Source organism: Prionailurus bengalensis, chromosome B4 (genome assembly GCF_016509475.1).
Source record: "Prionailurus bengalensis isolate Pbe53 chromosome B4, Fcat_Pben_1.1_paternal_pri, whole genome shotgun sequence".
NCBI classification, from domain to species: Eukaryota; Metazoa; Chordata; class Mammalia; order Carnivora; family Felidae; genus Prionailurus; species Prionailurus bengalensis.
In genome coordinates this window covers 58,138,809-58,163,412 of record NC_057358.1, presented here as the reverse complement: position 1 = coordinate 58,163,412, position 24,604 = coordinate 58,138,809, and the positions used below count along the sequence as shown (strand labels likewise).

At 37.8% G+C, this 24,604-nt stretch overlaps 1 protein-coding gene across 2 annotated transcripts in view; it reads right to left on the bottom strand.

The window, feature by feature from the left end:
- Positions 1-24,604, bottom strand: part of IRAG2 (inositol 1,4,5-triphosphate receptor associated 2) — a 127,752-nt gene that overhangs the window by 38,008 nt on the left and 65,140 nt on the right. Inside the window, exons 17-21 of one of the 2 annotated variants that reach the window (XM_043564826.1) lie at positions 11,578-11,692; positions 10,963-11,125; positions 4,008-4,069; positions 2,801-2,881; positions 2,129-2,225 (exon numbers count right to left, since the gene is read on the bottom strand). In XM_043564826.1, coding sequence (XP_043420761.1) covers positions 2,129-2,225; positions 2,801-2,881; positions 4,008-4,069; positions 10,963-11,125; positions 11,578-11,692 — 518 coding nt within the window. Of the gene's footprint in view, positions 1-2,128; positions 2,226-2,800; positions 2,882-4,007; positions 4,070-10,962; positions 11,152-11,577; positions 11,693-24,604 lie in introns of those variants that run through there. The other variant, XM_043564824.1, reaches the window with a different exon arrangement.

Here is a 24,604-nt window from a genome sequence, read left to right as displayed (position 1 = left end):
CATACATATTCTTTCCCTCCTGAGAGATGGAACTATTTCTGAAAAAACAGAAGTCAATTCAATTCTATTTTAACATAACCCTCCCCCCCACCTTGATGCCTCGTTGTATGAAGTGAAAATGCCAATTTTTTAAAGCAAGTTGGGGAGGGGGCCGAAAAATCCCTGCCTACTAAGCAATTAAAGGGGTCAGCAATTTGCAACCAGAGGGTAAAATCCAGCCTAATTTGTAAATAAAGTTTTACTGTATCACAGACACACCCATTCATTCAGTATTGTCCATGGCTGCTTGTGTGATACAACAGCAAAGCTGAGTAGTTGCTGCAGAAGCCATATAGCCTGCAAAGCCTAACATATTTACTATCTGGCCCTTTACAGAGACAGCTTACCAACTCCTGAAGAGAAAATTGTCAGATGCTGTGACTAGAAGTCATCAAAGACACGAAAGACATAGGGTGACAAACTGTTTTTTGGAGAAAACCATCTTGTTATGTGTTTTTCTGAGTATAGGAAAAAGAGTTTAATGGAAAAAAACAGGCTTTGGAGTCAATCACAAATTTTTAATTCAAATCCTGGCTTGGCCACATACTAGCTGTGTGATCTAGATAAATAACTAAACCACTCTGAGCCTCAGTTTACTTACATATAAAGTGTAAGCAATGACAAAATGACCTTAGGCAAATTACTAACTCACTGTTTCTGTTTGTTTATTTATTTATTATTTATTTTGAGAGAGCAACAGAGAGCATGAGTGGGGGAGGTGCAGAGGGAGAGGGAGACAGAGAATCCCAAGTAGGTCCTGCACTGTCAGCACAGAGTCCAGTGCAGGGCTCGAACTCACAAACCATGAGATCATGACCTGAACCAAAATCAAGAGTTGGACACTTAACTGTCTGAGCCACCTAGGCGCCCCTGTTTCCTTATCTTTAAAATGGAAATGACATTAGGATCTACCTAGCAGGGAGGTGATGATTAAAGGAGGTAACAGCAATGTTAAGAGCAGAGAACTGTGCCTCGCATGCAGCAGGCACTCATAGGGACTGCTGACATTGTGATCACGTTACTACGCCTGGGTTAGTGTGAACAAAGTCATCTAGAGAAAGCACGAAGCTGTTGTATGATACAAAAAGGCCATTAGCAGTGGTAGCACTTTTCCCTTCTCCACCTGAAATGACCCACAGATCACTCTACTTTCTATTTATTTCTTCTTAACTTTATTTGATAACCATCCCATTTCTCTTGTCATTTCAGAACCAGGCATTAACTTTTGCTTTCACTCACATCTAGGTTGTGATGAGAGATGAGAGATGTTACTGCTTTGAGCATTTCCTAAGATAAAGCTCATTCTCCTTAGCCTGGCCTTGAGTAATAGCCCACATGTAACCTGCAACTTGCTCCAAACTTATATTCTACCATATCCCAGCCAAACTCCAGTTTCCAAAATGACTTGTCCAGCTTTGATTCTTCTTCAAACATTTGAAGCTTTTGCATTCTTACTTCTGTTTTACTTTGTTTTTCCCTCATGCCATTCTCCTCAGAATACCTTGTCCATGATTTTTGCTTTCCCAAATGCAACCCATGTTTCAAGGCCTGGTTCAACTCTCATTTCTTCTATGGAGACTTCTCTGAGCCCATTCTTTTTTTTTTTTTTTATATACATTTTAAATTTATTTATTTATTTTGAGGAGAGAGAGAGAGAGAGAGTGGGCACGCGCAGAAGCAGAAGAGGAGCAGAGAGGGAGGGGGAGATAGAATCCCAAGCGGGCTCCATGTGTCAGCACACAGTCCGATGTGGAACTCGATCCCACAAACTGTGAGATCATGAGCTAAGCCAAGATCAAGAGTCAGACACTTAACCAACTGAGCCACCCAGGTATCCCCTCTGAGCCCATTCTAATCTCCCTGATAATCTGTGAGCTATTTTAAGATTGATTCTTTATTACACATAATATGGTGCTTTGTACAGAGTAAGTGCTCAAACATAAGTTCGTTGACTGAATTCCGGGATAAATATCCAAGTGTTCAACAACTTTTTCTGTACAAATATAATTGTGATTACTTTCCCATTCAAAAAGAGCCCTACCCTCAGCCATGCCTGACAGGGTATAAGAGGGGGGCTATCCATGCTTACCCAGCAGAGGTGTGTACCAGCATGTATGTTTGAAAGTCAGGGGTGCCTGATGTATTCTTGCTTCTTGACTGCTATATTGTTTATGGCAACACTGCTTCTGAAGAGAAAATTAAGTACTGTTAGGTATCTAAAGGCATGTAACAGTATGTTTCATTATCTACTCTCTTTATCTCCAAAGGCAGAAAGACTATTACCGGTCTCAACCCTGTGAGAGAGGTCCAGAAGAAAATAAATGATGTCAAGTAAGAAAGCTTTCATCCTCTTGAACAAAGGGTATACTTTACCCTGTGGGTAAACTATAATTCTCATTAAAAATCACAGTTCAATAATTTAACAGAATTATATCAATTCCCAATAATCGAATTCTCATATAAACAAGAGCTTTGAGGAAAGAGGTATGGGTGAGGGGCAAGCTTAGTTATACAATATTTCATCATGATACCACAATCAAATTTAAAATATTGCCATACCGTAGGGTCTACCAGCATTGTATGCATGTGTGTGATAAAGAAAAAGAATAGGAATCCATTGCCTCATCTCATAATCTCCCAAAGAAAAGTGGTAGAGTTTAGAGTTCTGAGACTACTGACACATACTGGACTTCACTTTCTATTTTGGCATAGTAGTGGTTTGCAACAGGCACTTAAATCATTTCAAAAAGCTTAAACTTACCAGTTGTTCTTGAAGAGGTTGTTGAATTCCATCTGTGCAGGACAGGGGATCATAGTGAGGAAATTCTTCATCTAAACGGCTCTGTCATGAGAAAATGATGGAACATATTCAAAGACAGAACAATGACAGAGTCAAAGAAAGATGCAAAACATATTATGCTTAAGAGAAGATATGATGCTACCTGAGGAGGGTAGTTATTGGCCAGTTCTTTCTAGTGTTCAACTTTAAGGGAATAGGTTTGTAATTGTAAAGCTTTCATTTTCTTTTCCTCATTACTTGTTTTAGAAATGAAATCCAACTATCAGGGACAGGAAACACAAGGGCTGTCATTGAAATCTTTAGGCAGAGGCCAAAGAAGCTTGGTGGAGACATGTCAGTGTAGTGAAAATGGTGTCTATGAAAATTTTATAGCTATCAAATTGTGGCCCTAGTCCAAGAGGTAGATACATATCGATCACAGTTATGCTATAATATAAAATCGTATTGGTGTTCCTAATATGATTAGAGAACATTTGGATGTGGAGGTTTTTCCACTTCAACTTATTATAGGGGGTTTTCTAGGCACTCTGCCTAGCTTAGTCTCCACATGAATAATTTTTGTTCTACTTAAACAGATGTGCCTGCAATACACCCTTGGAAACAGATACATGCAGACATCACCCCTCTCTTTCTTCCCTTCTCCAGTCCCTCCCCCACCAGTGCCAAACTTACCCTTCCTTATGTTCCTCATTTAAGAACAAAAAGGAGAAATTCACCAAGTATCACGAGGGAAAGAAATACATTGGACTCTGCCATGGATATATTGAGATATCCAGACAGAAAGGAGTTGAAAGTTTAATTCAAACAGGAGAAAATAAGAGACAATAACCATCCCAGCCCATCCAAGAGTACACATTCAACAGTATCAGAAAGGAGGTGCCTAAGACTAAGAAAACTGGCCCTTTGCTAATAGATAAATTCTCAAATGTTTCTTTTTGAAAGATGTTATTAGAAGCCATTCACTAACGTGAGTTCTCTCCTCTTGTTTTGCTAAATGCTTTCAGTGCATAAGAGAACAAAGTCCCCCGGAGGATTTTCTTCTAAATTGGTTATTTAATTTTATAATCAAAATCATTATCTATTATAAATTAGCTTCAAAACCTTACACAGATTGGACCTCTTCCCCACAGTAAACACACATCACAGGTTTTTTTTGTTTGTTTTTTACCTGAAACGGTAAGCCATGGCGTCGTCCTTTAATTAACTTCTTTCTCAGTGACTCAACTGTTGCTATAAAAAGAATTCATAACCAGCTTAATATGGACGTTAGTAACCCGCTTTTTCCCCTGGTTAATTTCATAAACTTTTAACAGTTTTAAATTTGGGGCCTGAGGAAAGGAGAGGGAAAAGCAATGACTTCTGAGAACACTGTTCTCAAATCATGTCCTGGGGCAGTGGATACAGAGAACAAAGGTTGGAGAGGCTAAACCACTATCACTCTTGGGTATTAAAATTAACCTTGGTAGATGCAATTGACTTCTAGAGGTGAGTCATAGCATTATTTCACCTTCACATAGGAATACACCTGAGAGGTCATCAGTCCAACTGCCTACAAGGTAGAAATCCTCTCTCCAAGCAGCTTCTGCTGGAGCTATGAGTGACGGGAGCCCCAGAATCCTACAGGTACATCTGAGATCATGAGAACGTTGTCCAGAGGATTTCAATGATGACTCAGTATGCATGGAGCTGGGCTCAGATGCATAGGATAATGCTCAACTCAGTGTACTCTTTCGTGCAATTAAAAATATTTATCTTTCTACTTAAGTGAAATCTGTCTCCTAGTAACTTCGAAATTCTCATCTCTGGAGCAACAGAAATGAAGAAAAAAAATACCTTTTTAACCCTGAGCTACATAGTAACATATCACTTATTTGACAATCCTTACTCTTTGAAATATAGCCAAGAACCAGAAAACAGGCCCAAATCTTTTGAACCAAAATAGATGTTGATATGCCTGCCCTTTATTCATGTGGCAACTCCTCACACTTCCACTCATGCAGTAGGCTCTGGATTTATCTATAAATCTCACAAGCTCTGACTGTGTTCTCAGCCCACAGATGATTAAAAACAAATGAGGGTAGGAAGCTCTGCTAGATGGAGACATATTAATAGCTGCCACTTTTTTTTTCTTTCTTTTCTTTTTTTTTTTTATATCACTAACAGCCAGGAAAATTAACAGCAAATATTCTGGTGTCCAAAACACATGTGAATCTGGTGTTTATTTTAAAGACCAACAGTTTTATATCTCAATAGCCTGAAGAAATTCTGAACCATGAAAATAATGTTAATATATGTGAAAAGTACATAATCTATAAAATTATTTTTTCTAGGAAAAAGGGCTTGAAAAAATAAGTAAAATTCTATTTTGTAAGACTTTTTTTGCTAAAAATTACTTATTTTGCAACTAAGCTTGACACAGTGTTACTGGGCCCACCAGGAGGAAATTATCTTTTTAAAAATTTCTAACACACTTAAGTAGTAAAATTATTTAAATTTTAATACTTAAAACTCCAGTAAAGATTCAATTTTAGAAAATTCTCTGTGTTAACTCTATTCATAAATAAAGCCCTATACTTCTCCAGACCTACATCTAAGCAATAGCAACCAAACCTTTTAGAAGTGGCCAATATTATGTCTCTGAAGGTAATATATCTCCAAAACACTGTCTCTGGATTTTCCAATTAAGCTTGTGTTTCACAAGAAATAATGAGCTAGTAGAAGGCTGCCTAAATTGCCCATCTGCTTTCCCACCAGGCAATCTTGGGTTTTAGGAATAGTCCATCTCAAGACATTTAAATTGTAAACCTTATTTCAACAGATGTTTTGTGAAATGTGTAGCAAGTATTTCCATATGTTTTATAAGGCAAAACATGTTGCCTTTATGACCCTAATTTGCATTCACCTTTGCATTCTTTTTATGTGTTTGGAGTTGGATCTGCCATGTCTCTAGGACATTTAGATTTCACATGGAAGCAAATAAAACAATGGCCACTGTATCCCCTGCTGTTGCCATCTGTGATATAGGATGGGACCAGGTGTCTCCAATACTTTGCCTCTGAAGAAGCTGAGACAAAACAACTTTCCAAATGACTATGCAATGAGGCTTTCGGGCAAAGGCCCTGCAATTAATTGGCTGTTGCTAATTTAAAGCCATAGAATTAGAGCTATAATAATGTTAGCTATCAGTGATGGTTGATATTTAAGGAGTATGGACTCTTGTAACACAATATATGTGTCACCTCATGTTCTATAAAAGCATGTATTAAAAAACATCAAATTTCACTGAAAACCACAGACAAGGAGAAAATAATTTACAACAGATATATCTGTCAAAGGACTTGTCTCCAAAATATGTCAAGAAATCCTCTAACTCAAAAACAAAAGGACAAATGTCCTAATTTGCAAATGGGCAAAAGACTTTGATATGTCACAGCCAATCAGCACAAAAATGAAAATCACAAGATACACAGGAGAGTGGCAAAAAACAAAAAGACTGATACCATCACACGTTGATGTTGTAGAGCACCTGGAACTCCCAGACACTGCTGGTGAGTGTGAAATGTTACTGACCCTATGGAAAACTGCCAGTTTCTTAAAAAGCTAGTTACAGCTACACTACGACCTAACAATTCTGCTCATAGATAGATCTTTCTCCTAAGTTAAAGAAAAACATACGTCCCTACAAAGACCTATACACAGATATTTATAGCAGCTTACTCCATAACACCCCCAAACTGCAAATAACTTAGATGTCCAATAACAGGAGGAAAGATAATCAAATTGTGGAACGTTCATATAAAGAAATATGGTTCAGTCATGAAAATGGCATACCACTGAGAAACAAAATAGTAAAATAACTATTATGTTGAGAGTGAGAAGACAGACACGAACAAGAGTACATACTTAATATCTCAATTCTGGAAGCTAAACTAACCCATCGGGGATAAAAATCAGATCAGAGGCTGATTCTGGGCACCTGGGTGGCTCAGTCGGTTAAGCATCCAACTCTTGATTTCAGCTCAGGTTATCATCCCATGGTTTGGTTGGTGGGATCGAGCCCCATGTAGGTCTCTCCGCTGACAGCACGGTGCCTTCTTGGGATTCTCTCTCTCCCTCTCCCCCCTCCCCCCGTACCTCCCCTGCTTTCAGACACACTCTCTCTTTCAAAATAAATAAAAACTTAAAAGCAAGAAAGATCAGAGGCTGATCCCTGTAGTGGAGGAGGTGGGAGAAGGACAGTAACTGGAAAGTAGCACAAGGGAACTTTCTGGGGTTATAGAAGTTCTGTGTTTCGATGTGCATTTGGCAAACTGGTTAAACACTACACTTAAGATCTGAACATTTCAGGATAGGTTAATTGTGCATCAAAAAATGAACATAAAAATTGTAAGACCAAAAATAACTGAGTTTATGAGATAAACACAGTTCGGGAGAGATCACTAAAAACACACATGTACCACTGTAACCAGAGCACTGACCAACACAATTATAAACTATTAGTGCCTTGGGAGAAAATGTGGATCACTGAGACATGTATCTTAAGATGACTGACTAAAGGCTGCCTCACAGGATAATACAAACGTACAATAACAAAAGCATGGAGAGCTGACGACATTCAAATGGGATAGTGCTGGTGGCGTGCTAAGAAAATGCAGATGGAAGTAGAACTCTTGGGCAGCAGGACTGCTAAAGAGAACACAGGAGGGACTACAGTCTGCCACAAGCCAGAGCTCTGCAAGGCTGGGTGCACCTCTCTGGGGAGGGAGGCCCAGGTGCAGACCCTTGATTTTAATTTTCTTAAAGTAAAGCTAAAAGGGCTCCTGCTGCCTGTGAGCAGCCAAAGCCGAATGCTTCTTCCTTCCCTGTCGAAGGTTACAATTCCATGCCTACCAACCCAGATCCTATTCCCAGGAAAATCATGAATGAAACGACATAACTTCCATATTATGCTGACATGTCATTATCCATTTGCCGATGGTGAATGAGGTAATGCATGTGGGAGAAACGTGCTCTATCAGAACAGACTCTGCCAGGTATGACCAAGCACTAGCTAGTGTTTTGCATGTGTTATTTATAAACTACTGCATTTTCTGGAAGAGGATACGGAGACTCAGAGAGGTAAAGTGATTTGCCCAACATTATCCAGTTTCTCATTTGTAGACTTAGAATCAGAATGTAGGTTTGACTTCAAATACCATGCTCTTAATCATTATGCTATACTGCCTCCTAGATTATTTCATCCATTTCTGCATCCTACATTTGGGAAAATTTAGTCCCCCATCCCATCAGAGCTGTTGAGCAAGCTTTTTCTGACTTTGGGTTTTTCCCTCGGTTCTCAGCTCAACACCTATCTTTAAGTGTCTGAATCACGTGAACCCTTCTTTCTTGTCTCATTTCCCTCTTGTGTACTAGTGGCTCAAGACAAGTGGCCCTCATCTTGCATCCATCCTCAAAGCCAGATGGCTCTTATCTGTCCCATACCTCGTGCCATTCATGCTAGGGATGGCAAGTCAGAAGAGAGTTTCCAGTGAGATCATCTAGGTGAAAGCCTTCTCTAAACTATAAAGTTAATAGAGACACTATGCTCAAATAAGGAATTTATGATATACAGGAGCTTCTCGGGTTCTCTTGCCAAGGAAATATTTATAATGTCTAAAGGAAATTAATTCCCTCATCATTGATTACATCAGAGACTCAATCAAGATTTCATGTGGGACAGGGGCAAGAAGAGGATGAACAGCAAAGAGGTGATATTTTGGATTAGATCAAGTGGTCTATGTTTTGTGTACATTAGAGTCACTCTAATGTGTTGGGTAAATACCCTAGATCTAAGAAGCCTTTTTATTCCCTTTCAAAACAAAAATCCACTTATACATCTAGAATGGCCTTTGTTAACAAGATACTTAGATACATATGTAGGTAAGAAGCAAAAGAAAGAAAATATGTAAGGAACCATTCCAGAAACTTAGCAGTTATAATGGCATATTTCATGAAGGAAAGCATGTACACTAAGAAATAAGTCCAGTCCTGGTGGCAGCTGAAAGCTTGAATATTACTTATTCAATATTAAGTTCAGGACTTCTAATCAAATGTCATAAACAACTTCCTAGTTTCAGTTTATGAACACTGTCATTGACCTTAACATTTGGACCAAATAACTGAATCTGCACCCAATTTGCTAATGAACCATTCTTAGATACAACAGAAAGTAATTGCCTTAAACACTTAATAAATGTATTAAGCTAACCAGAAAGTTTCAGAAGAGCTAAATGGATTTGAATATTTTTGTTTTCTGACTCAGAATTCAAAAGTCTGACTCAGAATTCAAACAGCATGTGGTGGCAGTGGTAATGGTGGAATGTGCCAGGATGTGTTTATGTGATAACTGTCCTACCTCGCTGACATTTATTCACAGTCTATCTGGAAAATCTGCTGTACAGAACATCTCAAAAATATGTGCTACCTAAATTTCCCTCTTGTTGCAAGGTTGATTTTAACGGGCATTTTTAGAAAAATTCTCATAAGTAAATGGTCTTCAGGGTAAAATCTTGATATGTAAGCCTTCTATGGGCAGCAAAAGATACAATCAAGTACAAGAAGTTCAAAAAGCCAGGCAGGTTGTGAGAAACTCAAGATAGAAAGGAAACATCCACTCTACTTTATTCAGCCAGAAAACAAAACAAAACAAAACAAAAACACATGCCTGCGACTCAGGGTAGCTTTCATATTCTGTTTTTAATAATGTTTGGACCAATAAACTGGGGAAGACAAGAGCAAGTTCATAATATCAAGAAGGTATATTTTGGAATAAGTTTAAAAAATTGACTCTTCCAACAAGGTACTATAAGGAAATCAAGGTGGGGGGAGTTGGAGGAGGAGATAAATTCTTATTTTTATAAAACAGTGGGTATAATGCTGATTTAATCAAAGATAAATATAACTGAAGCAAAAGATTAGTCCTCTAAGCACAGTGTCTAAAGCAAAAATACCATAAGCCAAATTTGGAATGCTTTGTTATTCACATCTCAACATGAACACTTCTAATCACAAGGGAACCTTCTCTAATACCTTCTGAGCAATCATAAAATAATATATAGATTATGTCATTTAAAGCCGCACACTGTCTGATGGAGTAAACTGATAGTTAGAATTACTGAAAACTAGCAAGGTCTGCAAGGTTTAAAAATTATAATAAAATATTGAATAATTACTGTTATGTTAAAACTAGCCAAGTCCTTTAAACTTTTAAACAGCTTTCTCAGAGAGCAATAGAAAGGCTACAAAACAAACAAACCCAAGACTGAAAATCTCCATCTCTATTTCACCTGAAGCTTATAATTCATTTGTTTGTCACCCAAACCAATAACTGTTTCTAAAAAGAATATTTAGCTGACCAGATAGAACAAAAAGCTAGCCAAATAAGGGCAATTGTCTGATAAATGCTCAAATAAGTAAGCTTTATTTTTACCAAATTATCTTTCTAGAATAAAATAAGCTTATGAATAATCTGCCAACTGTCATTTGACACTTGTCTCTTCAACTAAGTCCTTAGTAAACATTTATCTACTTTTAGGTAATACAGAAAAATACTGAATATTCTAATTGTTTAAAGCAAAATATATATGTAAAGAACACATTAAAATTTAAAAAGCATTCTCATATATTTAATATTTGGATACACTGAATTCGTAAGTATTTTGCCCCCTAAGATAACTACTTAAAAGAAAATAGAGAGGCAGGTCCTTTTCTACCATGTCTTGAGTACAAGTGAGCTAATAAAATCAGAGTAGAATATGTAAGCTATTTGTGATTTCAAATATCCCATGCATACAAGATTTTTTTCCTTGTTTACTTTTACAGATATTGAGAACGTTAATTTTTAAAGAAATAGCAGTCAGGGCCAAATCTAGCTCATCATAAAAGATCTGAAAGGGAAAGTTAATCGTTAAATCAATCTACTTAGTCACTAGGCAAGCCTCTCTGGAAGCCCACAACTCTGCCTTCTGGAACCATTTGGTTGTCATAAATACAATAATAACACAGCAGCTGTAATCTACAAAAATGGCTGTAGTCCTTTTTCTCAGGTGGACTGAATTGGGACATAACAAATATTTGCTACTCACTTTTCAATTTTCTTGTCTTCCGCTCAAGTGTCTGGCAAGTATTCACTAACTCAGTATTTATAGTCTGAAGATTCCGTTGTTCCGAAATTGCGTCCTCTAATTTATGCAGCAAAGACTTAGCTTTGTCACTGGCTGAGTGGGCTGCCCGATCTCGATCCTCAACCTGGACACGTACAGTTAATGCTGGATTTTAGCAGGGTGGCCAGGAAAGAAAGCAATTGAGCGCTCACTGTTACTATGCACACGAAACTGAAAATGTGCTTTTCTTCTCAGGGAAGTGATAAGCCTCTACTGAACTTCTGCAATTCTGTGTTTGCATGGGCTTTGTATGCCTGAGCTATTTCTTCAGCGGTAAAAGTCCTGATATGTCAAGCTGCCTCTTTCTGCAAAGATGCCTCTTTTCATCAGTAGGCTGTTGACACCGCCTTTTTTACAACTCCCCGTTACTTCCTCCGCTCGCTGCTGGTCGCCAGGGACTGAACTTCGCAGTTCCTCTTTGTTTTTTTGGTTTTTGTTTTTTTTTTTTTCTGTTCCTCCTCTGTTTTTTACTTCATGGTTTCAAAGACATCTGAGGAAACTTCCCTTTGAACATAAAGTGGTCAAAGGCCACCCTACCTGCTCTTCTCCATCCTCCAGCCATAGGCTGGTTCTGTGGACCTTCTTCCTAAGGTCAGCTTCCGGGTTGACAGCATCTTCTTGCAGTTGTTCAAGGGTTTCTAGTTGTTTCTGCCTGGAGTTAAAAAAAAAAAAAAAAAAAAAAAAAGGTCCAAACCGCAAGCTATCAGTGACATTTCAACTAAGAGTCACCCCTGGGAAGTTGTGACAAATTGAGACTTAATATACTTCCTCAGAGATCAGAGGAAAAAGTGAAAGTATTTACATACATATATAAATACTTGACAAATAGAGAATTTTAACCAAAGCAATCATATCGATCAGTTGGCCTGATACCCCTACTTTACAGATAAGGGTATTTGATCTCCTATTTTACACTGGAATATTCAGTTTCCCACAAACTACATTCATAGTAGTTAGTATCAGTCACCAATTGCTTAGATGGTGGCACAGTGAGATCACTGTAAGAGGTGGAATATTTACACATCATAGCTAGCCTTTTTTTTTTTTCCTGAAAAAAGAGAGAAAAGAAAAAGAAGGAAAAAGAAACAAAAAAGAAAAGAAATAAGAGCTTTGTTTCATGATCTTGGCCTTTTCTAAGAGTTGCCCATCATGGTAAATCATGAGTATAGGAAGGGCTGCTCCCAAGCACAGATGAAACACTAGATGTTAGTATTTCCAAGTGAAGCCTTGTCTTTTCTGAAAACTTGACCCCTCTCCCTTTCTTCCTCACTCCAAATCTCTTAGTGTTATTATGTTACCTCTCTTTTGGATCCAACCCTAATCCTCCAAATACATTAAAATGCACCTGCTCTCAGTTAGCTGGTATTATTTAAACCATGTTATGTATCAGTATGTCCATGACTATCTGGAAACAACTGAATAAGGACCTTAGCTCAAAGGGATAATAAACTCTGGGAGCTTCAAAGCAGTGAGGAAAGCACTATCAGGTTTAGGCCTTTTGCATGCCTCTCAAACGTTAACAGAGTCAGAATCTCATTGTATACTTACATAAATCTATCCCTAACTACAAGAAGAATCACATGAGAGACCAGGATGGTTGCATAGAATGCTTACCATCATGGAAAACTAGCAAATAAAGCTCTAAAGAAAAATAAGAACTACCTAAACAAACAATATATTGAGCTTTATTTAATACCTTATAGTTAGTCTTTCCTTTTGTAAATTGTGGCAAAAATATTAAATATGAGATCTATCCCCTTAACACATTTTTAAGTGTTTGTTAACTATAGGCACAGTGTGGTATAGCAGATCGCTAGAAATTACTTGTCTTGGTAACTGAAGCTTTATATCCATTACATTGCAACTCTCCATTCCCCCTTCCTCTAGTCCCTGGAAACCACCATTCAACTTTCTGCTTCTATGAGTTTGACAATTGTAAATACCTCATAGAAGTGTAATCATGACATTTGTCCTTCTGTGACTGGTTAATTTCACTTAGCATAATATCCTCAGGATTTATCCATTTATCACATATGACAAAATTTCCTTCTTTTTAAAGACTGAATAATATTCCATTTTACACACACACACACACACACACACACACGTATATATTTTATTTACCATGGATATTTAGGTTGTTTCTACATCTTTTTTTTTTTTAATTTTTTTTTTCAACGTTTATTTATTTTTGGGACAGAGAGACAGAGCATGAACGGGGGAGGGACAGAGAGAGAGGGAGACACAGAACTGGAAACAGGCTCCAGGCTCTGAGCCATCAGCCCAGAGCTGGACGTGGGGCTCGAACTCACGGACCGCGAGATCGTGACCTGGCTGAAGTCGGCCGCTTAACCGACTGCGCCACCCAGGCGCCCCTGGTTGTTTCTACATCTTGATTATCATGAATAATGCTGCAATAAACATGGGTATGTAAATATATCTTCAAGATTTTGCTTTGAATTCTTTTTTTTTTAATTTTTTTTAACGTTTATTTTTGAAACAGAGAGAGACAGAGCATGAACGGGGGAGGGGCAGAGAGAGAGGGAGACACAGAACCGGAAGCAGGCTCCAGGCTCCGAGCCATCAGCCCAGAGCCCGACACGGGGCTCGAACTCACTGACTGTGAGATCGTGACCTGAGCTGAAGTTGGACGCTCAACCGACTGAGCCACCCAGGCGCCCCGCTTTGAATTCTTTTGAACATATACCCAGAAGTGGGAATGCTGGATCATTTGGTAGTTCTATTTTTAATTTTTTGAGGAAACTCCATACTGTTTTCCATAGCAGTTGCCCTCTTTTACATTTCTACCAACAGTGTACAGAGTTTTAATGCTCTACATCTTTGCCTACATTTGGTATCTTTTTGTGTTTTTTGGTTTTTAATAATAGCCTTCCCTAACAGGTATGATTCATTCATCATTGTGAAAGACTCATTGTGGGTTTTATTTGCATTTCCCTGATGACAAGTGATGTTGATCACCTTCTCATATACCTTTTGGTCAACTGTAGGTCTTCTTTGGAAAAATGTCTATTCAAGTCCTTTGCTATTTTTAAATTGGGTTATTTTGTTGTTGTTACTGAGTTGTAGTAGTTCTTCATGTATTTTGAATACCCTTATCAGATATATGGTTTACAAAAATTTTCTTTCATTCATAGGTTACCTTTTCTCTGTTAATTCCTTTGTTGTTCAGAAGCTGTTTAATCTGATGTAGATCCACTTATCTAGCTTTACTTGACTTGCTTCTGCTTTTGATGTCATAGCCAAGGCCAATGTCATGAAGATTTTCCCCCAAGTTTTATTCTAGGAGTTTTACAGTTTTAGGTCATATATTTAAGTCTTTAATCCATATTGAGTTGATTTTTGTATGTGGTATGTAGCAAGGTTCACCTTCATTCTTTTTGCATGTGAATATCCAGTTTTCCCAACACCATTTGTTGAAAGGACTATCCTTTCTCCACTGTGTATTGTTGACACCCTAGTCAAAGATGACTTGGCCATTTACACATGGCCATATTATTTCTGGGCACTCTATTCTGTTCTCTCTTTAGGCTAGTACATACTTTTTGAATTACCATAGCTTTGAAATAGATATCTTAAAATAAGGAAGTGTGATACCTCCAGCTTTATGATTCTTTCTCAAGATTGTTTTGGCTATTCAAGATCCTTTGTGGTTCCATATGAACATCAGAATTATTTTTTCTATTACTGTAGAAAATACGATTAGGATTTTGATTGGTATTGCACTGAATCTGTATATCACTTTGGGTAATATGGACCTTTTGACATTATTAAGTCTTCTAATCTATGAATACAGATGTCTTCACTTATTTGTACCTTCTTCATTTTCTTTCAGCAATGTTTTATAGTTTCACCTCCTTATTAAATTCACTGCTATTTTATTCTTTGGATACTGTTTTAAATGAGATTGTTTTTCCAACTTCCTTTTTAGATAGTTCATTGTTAGTGTATAGAAATGCATCTGATTTTTATATGTTAATTTTGTATGTATGCTGGAACTTTGCTGTATTTATTTTTGAGAGAGAGGCTGAGAGAAAGGGAGACAGAGATTCAAAGCAGACTCTGCACTACTAGTGCAGAGCCTGACACAGGGCTCAAACTCACGAACTGCAAGACCATGACCTGAGCTGAAGACCCAGACCCTCAACTGACAGAGCCAACTGAGCCAAAGGTGCCCTATGTATAAGATCATGTCTGTAAATACAGATGATTTTACTGCTTCCTTTCCAATATGGATGCCTTTTGTTTCTTTTTCTTGCTTAATTGTTCTGGCTAAGGACTTCTAGGAGTATGTTTCTTAGTAGTGGTGAGAGTGGACATGCTTGCCTTGGTTCTGATCTTAGAGAAAAAGCTTTTAGTCTTTCGAGTATGGTATTCGCTGTGTGCTTTTCATTTATGGCCTTTATTATGCTGAGTCATTTCTATTTCTAGTATTTTGAATATTTTTATCATGAAAAAGTTAGATCTTGCCAAATGTTTTTCTACATCATTTCAGATGACCATGTGATATATATTTTTCATTCTGTTAATGGAGTATATCACATTAATTTATTTGTGTATGTTGAACCATCCTTACATCCCAGGGATAAATCTTACATGGTCATCATGTATTATTGTTTTTGATACCTTATTGAAGTTGATTGCTAGTATTTTGTTGCACCTATACTCATCAGGAATATTGACCTGTAGTTTTCTTTGCTTGTAGTATCTTTGGTTTTGGTGTCAGCAAAAAATTGACCTCACTAAAAGAATGGGGAAGTGGTTTCTCCTCTATGATTTTTTGAAAGTTTCAAAAGACACCACCTGGTCCTGATCTTTGTTGGGTTTTTGAATACTGCTTCAATCTCCTTAGCATTTTTTGCTCTGTTCAGATTATCTTTTCCTTACTGACTCAGGCTTGCTAGGTTATATGTTCCTAAACATCCATTTCTTCAAGCTTATCCAATTATTGGTGTATGACTGCTTGCTCATAATGGTCTTTTATGATCCTTCCACCCGCCCCCACACTGTAGCATCAGTTGTAATATCTCCTCTTTTGTTTCTGATTTTATTTTAATCTACTTTTTCTTAGTCTAGCTATAGGTTTGTCAATTATATCTTCAAAAAACACAACTCGGGGGTGCCTGGGTGGCTCAGTCGGTTGGGCATCCAACTTTGGCTCAGGTCATGATCTCGTGGTCTGTGAGTTCGAGCCCTGCATCAGGCTCTGGGCTGATGGCTCAGAGCCTGGAGCCTGCTTCGGATTCTGTGTCTCCTCCTCTCTCTGCCCCTTCCCCGTTCATGCTCTGTCTCTGTCTCTCAAAAATGAATAAACGTTAAAAAAAATTTTTTTTAAATAAAAAAATAAAAAACACAACTCAGACTTTCAGGGAATATGGGAGAAGAGGAGGATCCTAGGCTCACCTAATCCCACAGATATGCCCAGATAACACACACATCAGTGTAAATAAGCCATAAAGTGACCCAAACACTGAAAGAATAGACTTTCCACAGCTAAATGTAGAAAAGAGGCCACAATGAAGAGAGTAGGAATGGCAGAGACATGGTCAGGAGCCAAAATGACTCATGGGACTGTCTGTTGGAAGGAAGGATGCCACTGGCACAGAGAGGGGAGAGAAGGAGACCCCACACCAAGCATCTCAGGCATGGGGGAGCCACAGTGGGAAGATGAATTCCCATAACGTTGGGCTTTGAAAACCAGAGGGGCCTAATAGTCCTACCAAGATACAGCATAGAAGCAGCAGTTTGAAATATACCCGGGGTATATGGGAGGGAGAGTTATTCACTTATCTCAGAGCAGGTGCTGGAGGGGCAGGGATCTTTGGAAGAGTTCTCCAAGAACTGCTCTGACTGCAGTCCTTACCCACCAATGACAGCTTCTCATGGGACACCAAAGGTAGAGAACCTTGAAGTTTGGTGCTACTACAGGTCTGGCAAAGTCCTGGTCTGGGACAAATCCAGCCGAGGTGGTCCCAGACTGGCCCATTAACAAAACAAGTACCAAACTATGACCACAGCAGGCAAGGAGAGCCATCACAGATGACTGGATTGAAGGCAAATGTTGCTCAGCCTTATTACCAGTGTACATGCAACACACATAGGAAACACTCCTGAAGGATCAGGTTCTGGTAAACAGGGGACATGGCACTGCGGAGCTCCACAGGATGTCTTCTTCATAAGGCCACTACTTTCAAGAGCAGGAGACACTGCTGACCTTCCTAACATATAGAAAGAGACACAGAGAATTAGACAAAAAGAAAAAAAGAAAAAAGAGAGAGAGAGACAGAGGATTATGTCCCAAATGAAAGAACAAGTCAAAATGACAGCAAAAGACCTAAACAAAACAGAGATAATATGCCTGTTAGAGAATTTAAAATAATGGTAATAATGGTACTCAATGGACTTGAGAAAAGATTGGAGGATTTCAGTGAGACACTCAACAAAGAGATATAAAACATAAAATAGAACCAACCAGAGATAAACAGCTCAATAACTGAAATTTAAAACACATTAGGTAGAAGAAGGGGAGAAGATGGCAGCATAGGATGATGCTGGGCTCACCTCGTCCTGCTGATCACTTAGATTCCACCCACATCTGCCTAATTTACCCCGATAACCACCAGAAGACTAGCAGAATGGACTATCTGGAGCCAAGCATAGACAAGAGGCCCACGGAAGAGGGTAGGAAGGGTGGAGAGGCAGTAAGCACTACACGAACTGGTAGGAGGGAGCCGGGGAGGTGGAGGGGCAGCCCACCCGGCAAGTCAGAGCCCCCGAGTCTGGCTTGCAAAAGCAGAGGGGCCGGACTCCATGAGTTCTGACAGCCAGCGGGACTTAACATCTGGAATGTTATAAGTCAACAGCTCTGCTCGGAGAGCAGGAGGGCGAGAGGACAATGGGAGGGAGAGGTGTTGAGCCCCGGAAGACAGAGTTCAGCTCGGCAGGGAACCAAGGCGCTGGCCAGTGCCATCTCCCTCTCCCATGCCGCACTGAAATCCCAAATGGAACCAGTTTCTGTCACCGAACTTTCTTGCACTGCACAAACACCCAACGCTGTGCTTCTGTGGATCCATCCCTCCAACGGGTCTGGCCTGGCAGCTCAGAGCATGGAGCCTGTTTCAGATTCTGTGTCTCCCTCTTTCTCTGACCCTCCCCTGTTCATGCTCTCTGTCTCAAAAATAAATAAATGTTAAAAAAAAATTTTTTTAAAAATAAAGCAGAGATAATACCTATCCTTCTCAAGCTATTCCAAAAAATAGAAACGGAAGAAAAACTTCCAGACTCATTCCATGAAGCCAGCGTTACTTTGATTCCTAAACCAGACAGAGACCCAGCAAATAAAGAGAGCTACAGGCCAATATCCCTGATGAATATGGATGCAAAAATTCTCAATAAGACACTATTCAACAGCATATAAAAAGAATTATTCACCATGATCAAGTGGGATTCATTCCTGGAATGCAGGGCTGGTTCAACATTTGCAAATCAATCAACGTGATACATCACATTAATAAAAGAAAAGATAAGAGCCGTAGGATCCTGCCAATCGATGCAGAAAAAGCATTTGACAAAATTCAGCATCCTTTCTTAATAAAAACCCTTGAGAAAGTCGGGATAGAAGGAACATACTTAAACATCATAAAAGCCATTTATGAAAAGCCCACAGCTAATATCATCCTCAATGGGGAAAAACTGAGAGCTTTTTCCCTGAGATCAGGAACACGACAGGGATGTCCACTCTCACTGCTGTTGTTTAACATAGTGTTGGAAGTGCTAGCATCAGCAATCAGACAACAAAAGGAAATCAAAGGCATCAAAATTGGCAAAGATGAAGTCAAGCTTTCACTTTTTGCAGATGACATGATATTATACATGGAAAACCTGATAGACTCCACCAAAAGTCTGCTAGAACTGATACATGAATTCAGCAAAGTCGCAGGATACAAAATCAATGTACAGAAATCAGTTGCATTCTTATACACTAATAATGAAGCAACAGAAAGACAAATAAAGAAACTGATCCCATTCACAATTGCACCAAGAAGCATAAAATACCTAGGAATCAACCTAACCAAAGCTGTAAAATATCTGTATGCTGACTATAAAAAGCTTATGAAGGAAACTAAAGAAGACATAAAGAAATGGAAAAACATTCCATACTCAAGGATTGGAAGAATAAATATTGTTAAAATGTCAATACTACCCAAAGCTATCTACACATTCAATGCAATCCCAATCAAAATTGCACCAGCATTCTTCTCAAAGCTAGAAAAAGCAATCATAAAATTTGTATGGAACCACAAAAGACCCCAAATAGCCAAAGTAATCTTGAAGACGACCACGAAAGCAGGAGGCATCACAATCCCAGACTTCAGCATCTACTACAAAGCTGTAATCATCAAGACAGCATGGTATTGGCACAAAAACAGACACATAGACCAATGGAATAGAATAGAAACCCTAGAATTAGACCCACAAAAGTATGGCCAACTCATCTTTGACAAAGCAGGAAATAATATCCAATAGAAAAAAGACAGTCTCTTTAACAAATGGTGCTGGGAGAACTGGACAGCAACATGCAGAAGGATGAAACTAGACAACTTTCTTACATCATTCACAAAAATAAACTCAAAATGGATAAAGGACCTGAATGTGAGACAGGAAACCATCAAAACCCTAAAGGAGAAAGCAGGAAAAAACCTCTCTGACCTCAGCTGCAGCCATTTCTTACTTGACACATCCCCAAAGGCAAGGGAATTAAAAGCAAAAATGAACTATTGGGACCTCATCAAGATAAAAAGCTTCTTCACTGCATAGGAAACAATCAACAAAACTAAAAGGCAACCAATGAAATGGGAAAAGATATTTGCAAATGACATATTGGACAAAGGGCTAATATCCAAAATCTATAAAGAGCTCATCAAACTCCACACCCGGAAATCAAATAATCCAGTGAATAAATGGGCAGAAAACATGAATAGACACTTCTCTAAAGATGTGTAAGGCCAACAGATGGCCTGACAGGTACATGAGAAGATGCTCGACATCACTCATCATCCAGGATATACAAATCAAAACCACATTGAGATACCACCTCACACCAGTCAGAATGGCTAACATGAACAACTCAGGCAACAGCCAATGTTGGTGAGGATGTGGAGAAAGAGGATCTCTTTTGCACTGCTGGTGGGAATGCAAACTGGTGCAGCCACTCTGGAAAACATGTGGAGGTTCCTTGAAAAATTAAAAATAGATCTACCCTATGACCCAGCAATAGCACTGCTAGGAATTTACCCAGTGGGTACAGGACTGCTGATGCATAGGGGCACTTGTAACCTAATGTTAATAGCAGCACTTTCAACAAGAGCCTAAATGTCCATCAACTGATGAATGGATAAAGAAATTGTGGTTTATATACATAATGGAATACTACATGGCAATGAAAAACAATGAAATACGGCCTTTTGTAGCAACGTGGATGGAACTGGAGAGTGTTATGCTAAGTGAAATAAATCATACAGAGAAGGACAGATACCATATGTTTTCATTCTTATGTGGATCCTGAGAAACTTAACAGAAGACCATGGGGGAAGGGAAGAAAAAAAAAGAGGTTAGGGAGGGAGGGAGGGAGCCAAAACATAAGAGACTCTTAAAGACTGAGAACAAACTGAGTGCTGATGGGGGGTGGGAGGGAGGGGAGGGTGGGTAATGGGTATTGAGGCGGACACCTGTTGGGATGAGCATTGGGTGTTGTATGGAAACCAATTTGACAATAAATTTCGTATTAAAAAAAGATAAATCAGCTGCATTATGTACAAAAAAAATACATTAAAAGAAGCAGAACAGATCAGTGATCTGGAGGACAGAATAGTAGAAAGCAATCTAGCTGAACATGAGAAAGAAAAAAATAATAAATGAAAACAGAGTAATAGAACTCAATGACCTGATGAAGCATAATAACATTCACATCATAAGGATCCCAGAAGGAAAAGAGAGCAAAGGGGGCATAAAATACATTTGTATAAATAATCCCTGAAAACTACCTGAATCTGGGGAAGGAAACACAAATTCAGATCAATGAGGCAATGAGGAAAGTCCCGAACAAAATTGACCTAAGCAGGGCCACACCAAGACACAGAGTAATTAAGATCAAAATGTAGCAATTAAGAGCATTTTTAAAATAGCATGAGGAAAGCAAACAGTTGCATTCAAGGGAGTCCCCATAAGGCTATCCACTGATGTTTGAGCAGTCACTTTGCAGGCCAGAAAAGAGTAGAATGATATATTCAAAGTGTTCAAAGAAAAAATCTGCAACCAAGAATGCTCTATCTAACAAAGCTATCACTCAGAATAGGAGAGATGAGGTTTTCAGAGAAAAAAAATTTAAAGAAATTTACCACTAAACAAGCCTTACAAGAAATGTTAAAGGGGACTCTTTGAGTGGAAAAGAATGACTATAAGTAGGAATGAGAAAAGTAAGATGCACTAAATCACTACAGTTAAGTGTATCTATAAAAATCAGCCAAGGGATTCACAAAGTAAGAGATGTAAAGTATGACACCATATACCTAAATTGTGGAGGGAGAGGAGTAAAAATTTAGTGCTTTTAGAATGAGTTCAAACTTAAACAACCATCAAAATACTATAGACTGCTATATCAAAAATATAATATAGAAAAACTTAATGGGAACCACAAATCAAAAGCTGGTAATAGATATGCAAAAAAAAAAATGAAAAGAAAGAAATCCAAGTATATCACAAAGAAAACCAGCAAACCATGACAGAAGAAAGGAATAGAAAACTATAAAACAGTGATAAAACAAATAACAAAATGGCAATAAGTATATAATGATCAGTAATTACTTTGGATGTAAATGGACTAAAAGCTCCAATCAAAAGATGTAAGGAGATGGAGTGGATAAAAAAACAAGACCTATCTATATGCTGCCTACAAGGGACTCATTTCAGACCTAAAGACACATGCAGATTGAAAGTGAATGGATGGAAGAGCATTTATCATGTAAATGGAAGTAAAAGAAAACCAGAGGAGCAATACTTAAATCAGACAAAAAGAGACTTTAAAACAAAGACTATAAGAAGAGACAAAGAAAGACAGTATATAATCTTAAAGGGAACAATGCAAAAATAAGATTTAACAATTATAAATATTTATGCACCTAACATGGAAACATCCAAATACAAAAAGAACCTAATTACATAAAGTTAATAATCAATAGCAATACAATAATAGTAAGAGACTTTAACATCCCACTTACATGCAAGGATAGATCATCCAAACATAAAATCAACAAGAAAAGAGTGTTTTTGAATGACACATTGGACTAGATAGATCTAACAGATATATTCAGAACAGTCTATTCTAAAACAGTAAAATACACATCCTTTTCAAGTACACATAGAACAGATCACATATTAGGCCAAAAAATAAGTCTCAACAAATTCAAAATAATTGAAGTCATACTATGCATCTTTTCCAACCACAGTACCATGAAACTAGAAATCAACCACAAGAAAAAATTTCCAAAGAACGCAAATACATGGAAGTTAAATAACATGCTACCAAACAATGAATGGGTCAGCCAAGAAATCAAAGAGGAATTCAAAAATTACATGGAGACAAATGAAAGCAGAAACTAATGGTACAAAAATGTTTGGGATGTAGTAAAATCTCTTCTAACAGTAAACTTTATAGCAATACAGACCTACCACAAGAAGCAAGAAAAATCTCAAACAACCTAGCCATACATCTAAAGGAGCTAGAAAAAGAAGAACAAATTCCAAAACCAGGAGAAGGGAATAATAATAAGAGCAAAAGGAAATGAAATAGAAACAGAGAAAACGATAGAACATATCAATAAAACCAAAAACTGGTTCTTTGGAAGGATCAACAAAATTTATAAACCTTTAGCCAGACTCAAGAGAGAAAGAGAGAACTCAAAATAAGAAAGAGGAGAAATAAACACCACCACAGAAATATAAAAGCTTATAAGAGAATATTATGAAAAATTATATGCCAACAAATTGGACAACTTAGAAGAAATGGATAAATTCCTAGAAACATATACCCTCCCAAAACTGAATCAGAAGGACACAGAAAATTCAAACAGACCAGTTACCAGCAATGTGATTGAATCTGTAATTTTTTTTAAAACTCCCAACAAAGAAGTCCAGGACCAGTGGGTTTCACAGGTGAATTCTATGAAATATTTAAGGAAGAGTTAATGCCTATTCTTCTCAAACCTTTCAAAAAATAAAAGAGAAATGAAAGCTTCCAAACTCATTCTATGTGGCCAAGATTACCCTGATACCAAAACCAGATATAGACACAACAACATAAGAAAAAAAAAAAAAAGAAAAGAAAAAACTACAGGCCGATATTTCTAATAACCATATACACAAAAATCATCCACAAAATACTAGCAAACCAAAGCCAACAATACATTAAAAAAATCATTCACCATGATTGAGATTTATTCCTGGGATGCAAAAATAATTAAACATTCACAAATCAATCAACATGACATGTAACATTGACAAAAGATAAAAACCACATGACCATTTCAATAGATACAGAAAAAGAATTTGACAAAGTACAACATCCATTCATGATACAAACCCCCAACAAAGAAGGTTTAGAGGGAAACATACCTCAACACAATAAAGGCATATATGAATATGAATATACATATATATATATAAAGGCATATATGAATAAATATATGAAAAAGCAACAGTTAACATCACACTCAATTGAGAAAAACGGAGCTTTCCCCCTAAGATCAGGAACAAGTCAAGGATGTCCACTCTCACCACTACTACTCAACATTGTACTTGAAGTCCTAACCATAGCAATCAAACAAGAAATAAAAGGCATCCAAATTGGTAATAAAACCTTCACTGTTTGCAGATGATATGACACTATATATAAAAAACCCTAGAGACTCTACCAAAAAACTATTAGAACTAGTAAATGAATTCAGTAAAGTTGCAAGATATAAAATCAATACACAGGAATTTTGTGTCTCTATACACTAATAATGAAGTAGCAGAAAGAGAAATGAATACAACAATCCCATTTATAATTGCACACCAAAAATAATAAAATATCTAGGAATAAACACACCAAGGAGGTGAAAGAACTATACACTGACAACTATAAAACACTGATGAAAGAAACTGAAGGACAACACAAACAAATGGAAAGATAGCCCACGCTCATGGATTGGGAGAACAAATATTGTTAAAATGTCCATATTACCCAAAGCAATCTACAGATTTAATACAATCTCTATCAAAATACCAACAGCATTTTTCACAGAGCTAGAACATGTAACCCTAAAATTTGTATGAAACCACGAAGACCCCAAATTGCCAAAGTAATCTTGAAAAAAGAACAAAATTAGTACTATCACAATCCCAGATTTCAAAATGTACTCAAATCCATAGTAGTGAAAACTGTATGGTACCAGCACAAAAATAGACACATCAATATAACAGAATAGACAGCCCAGAAATAAACCCATGT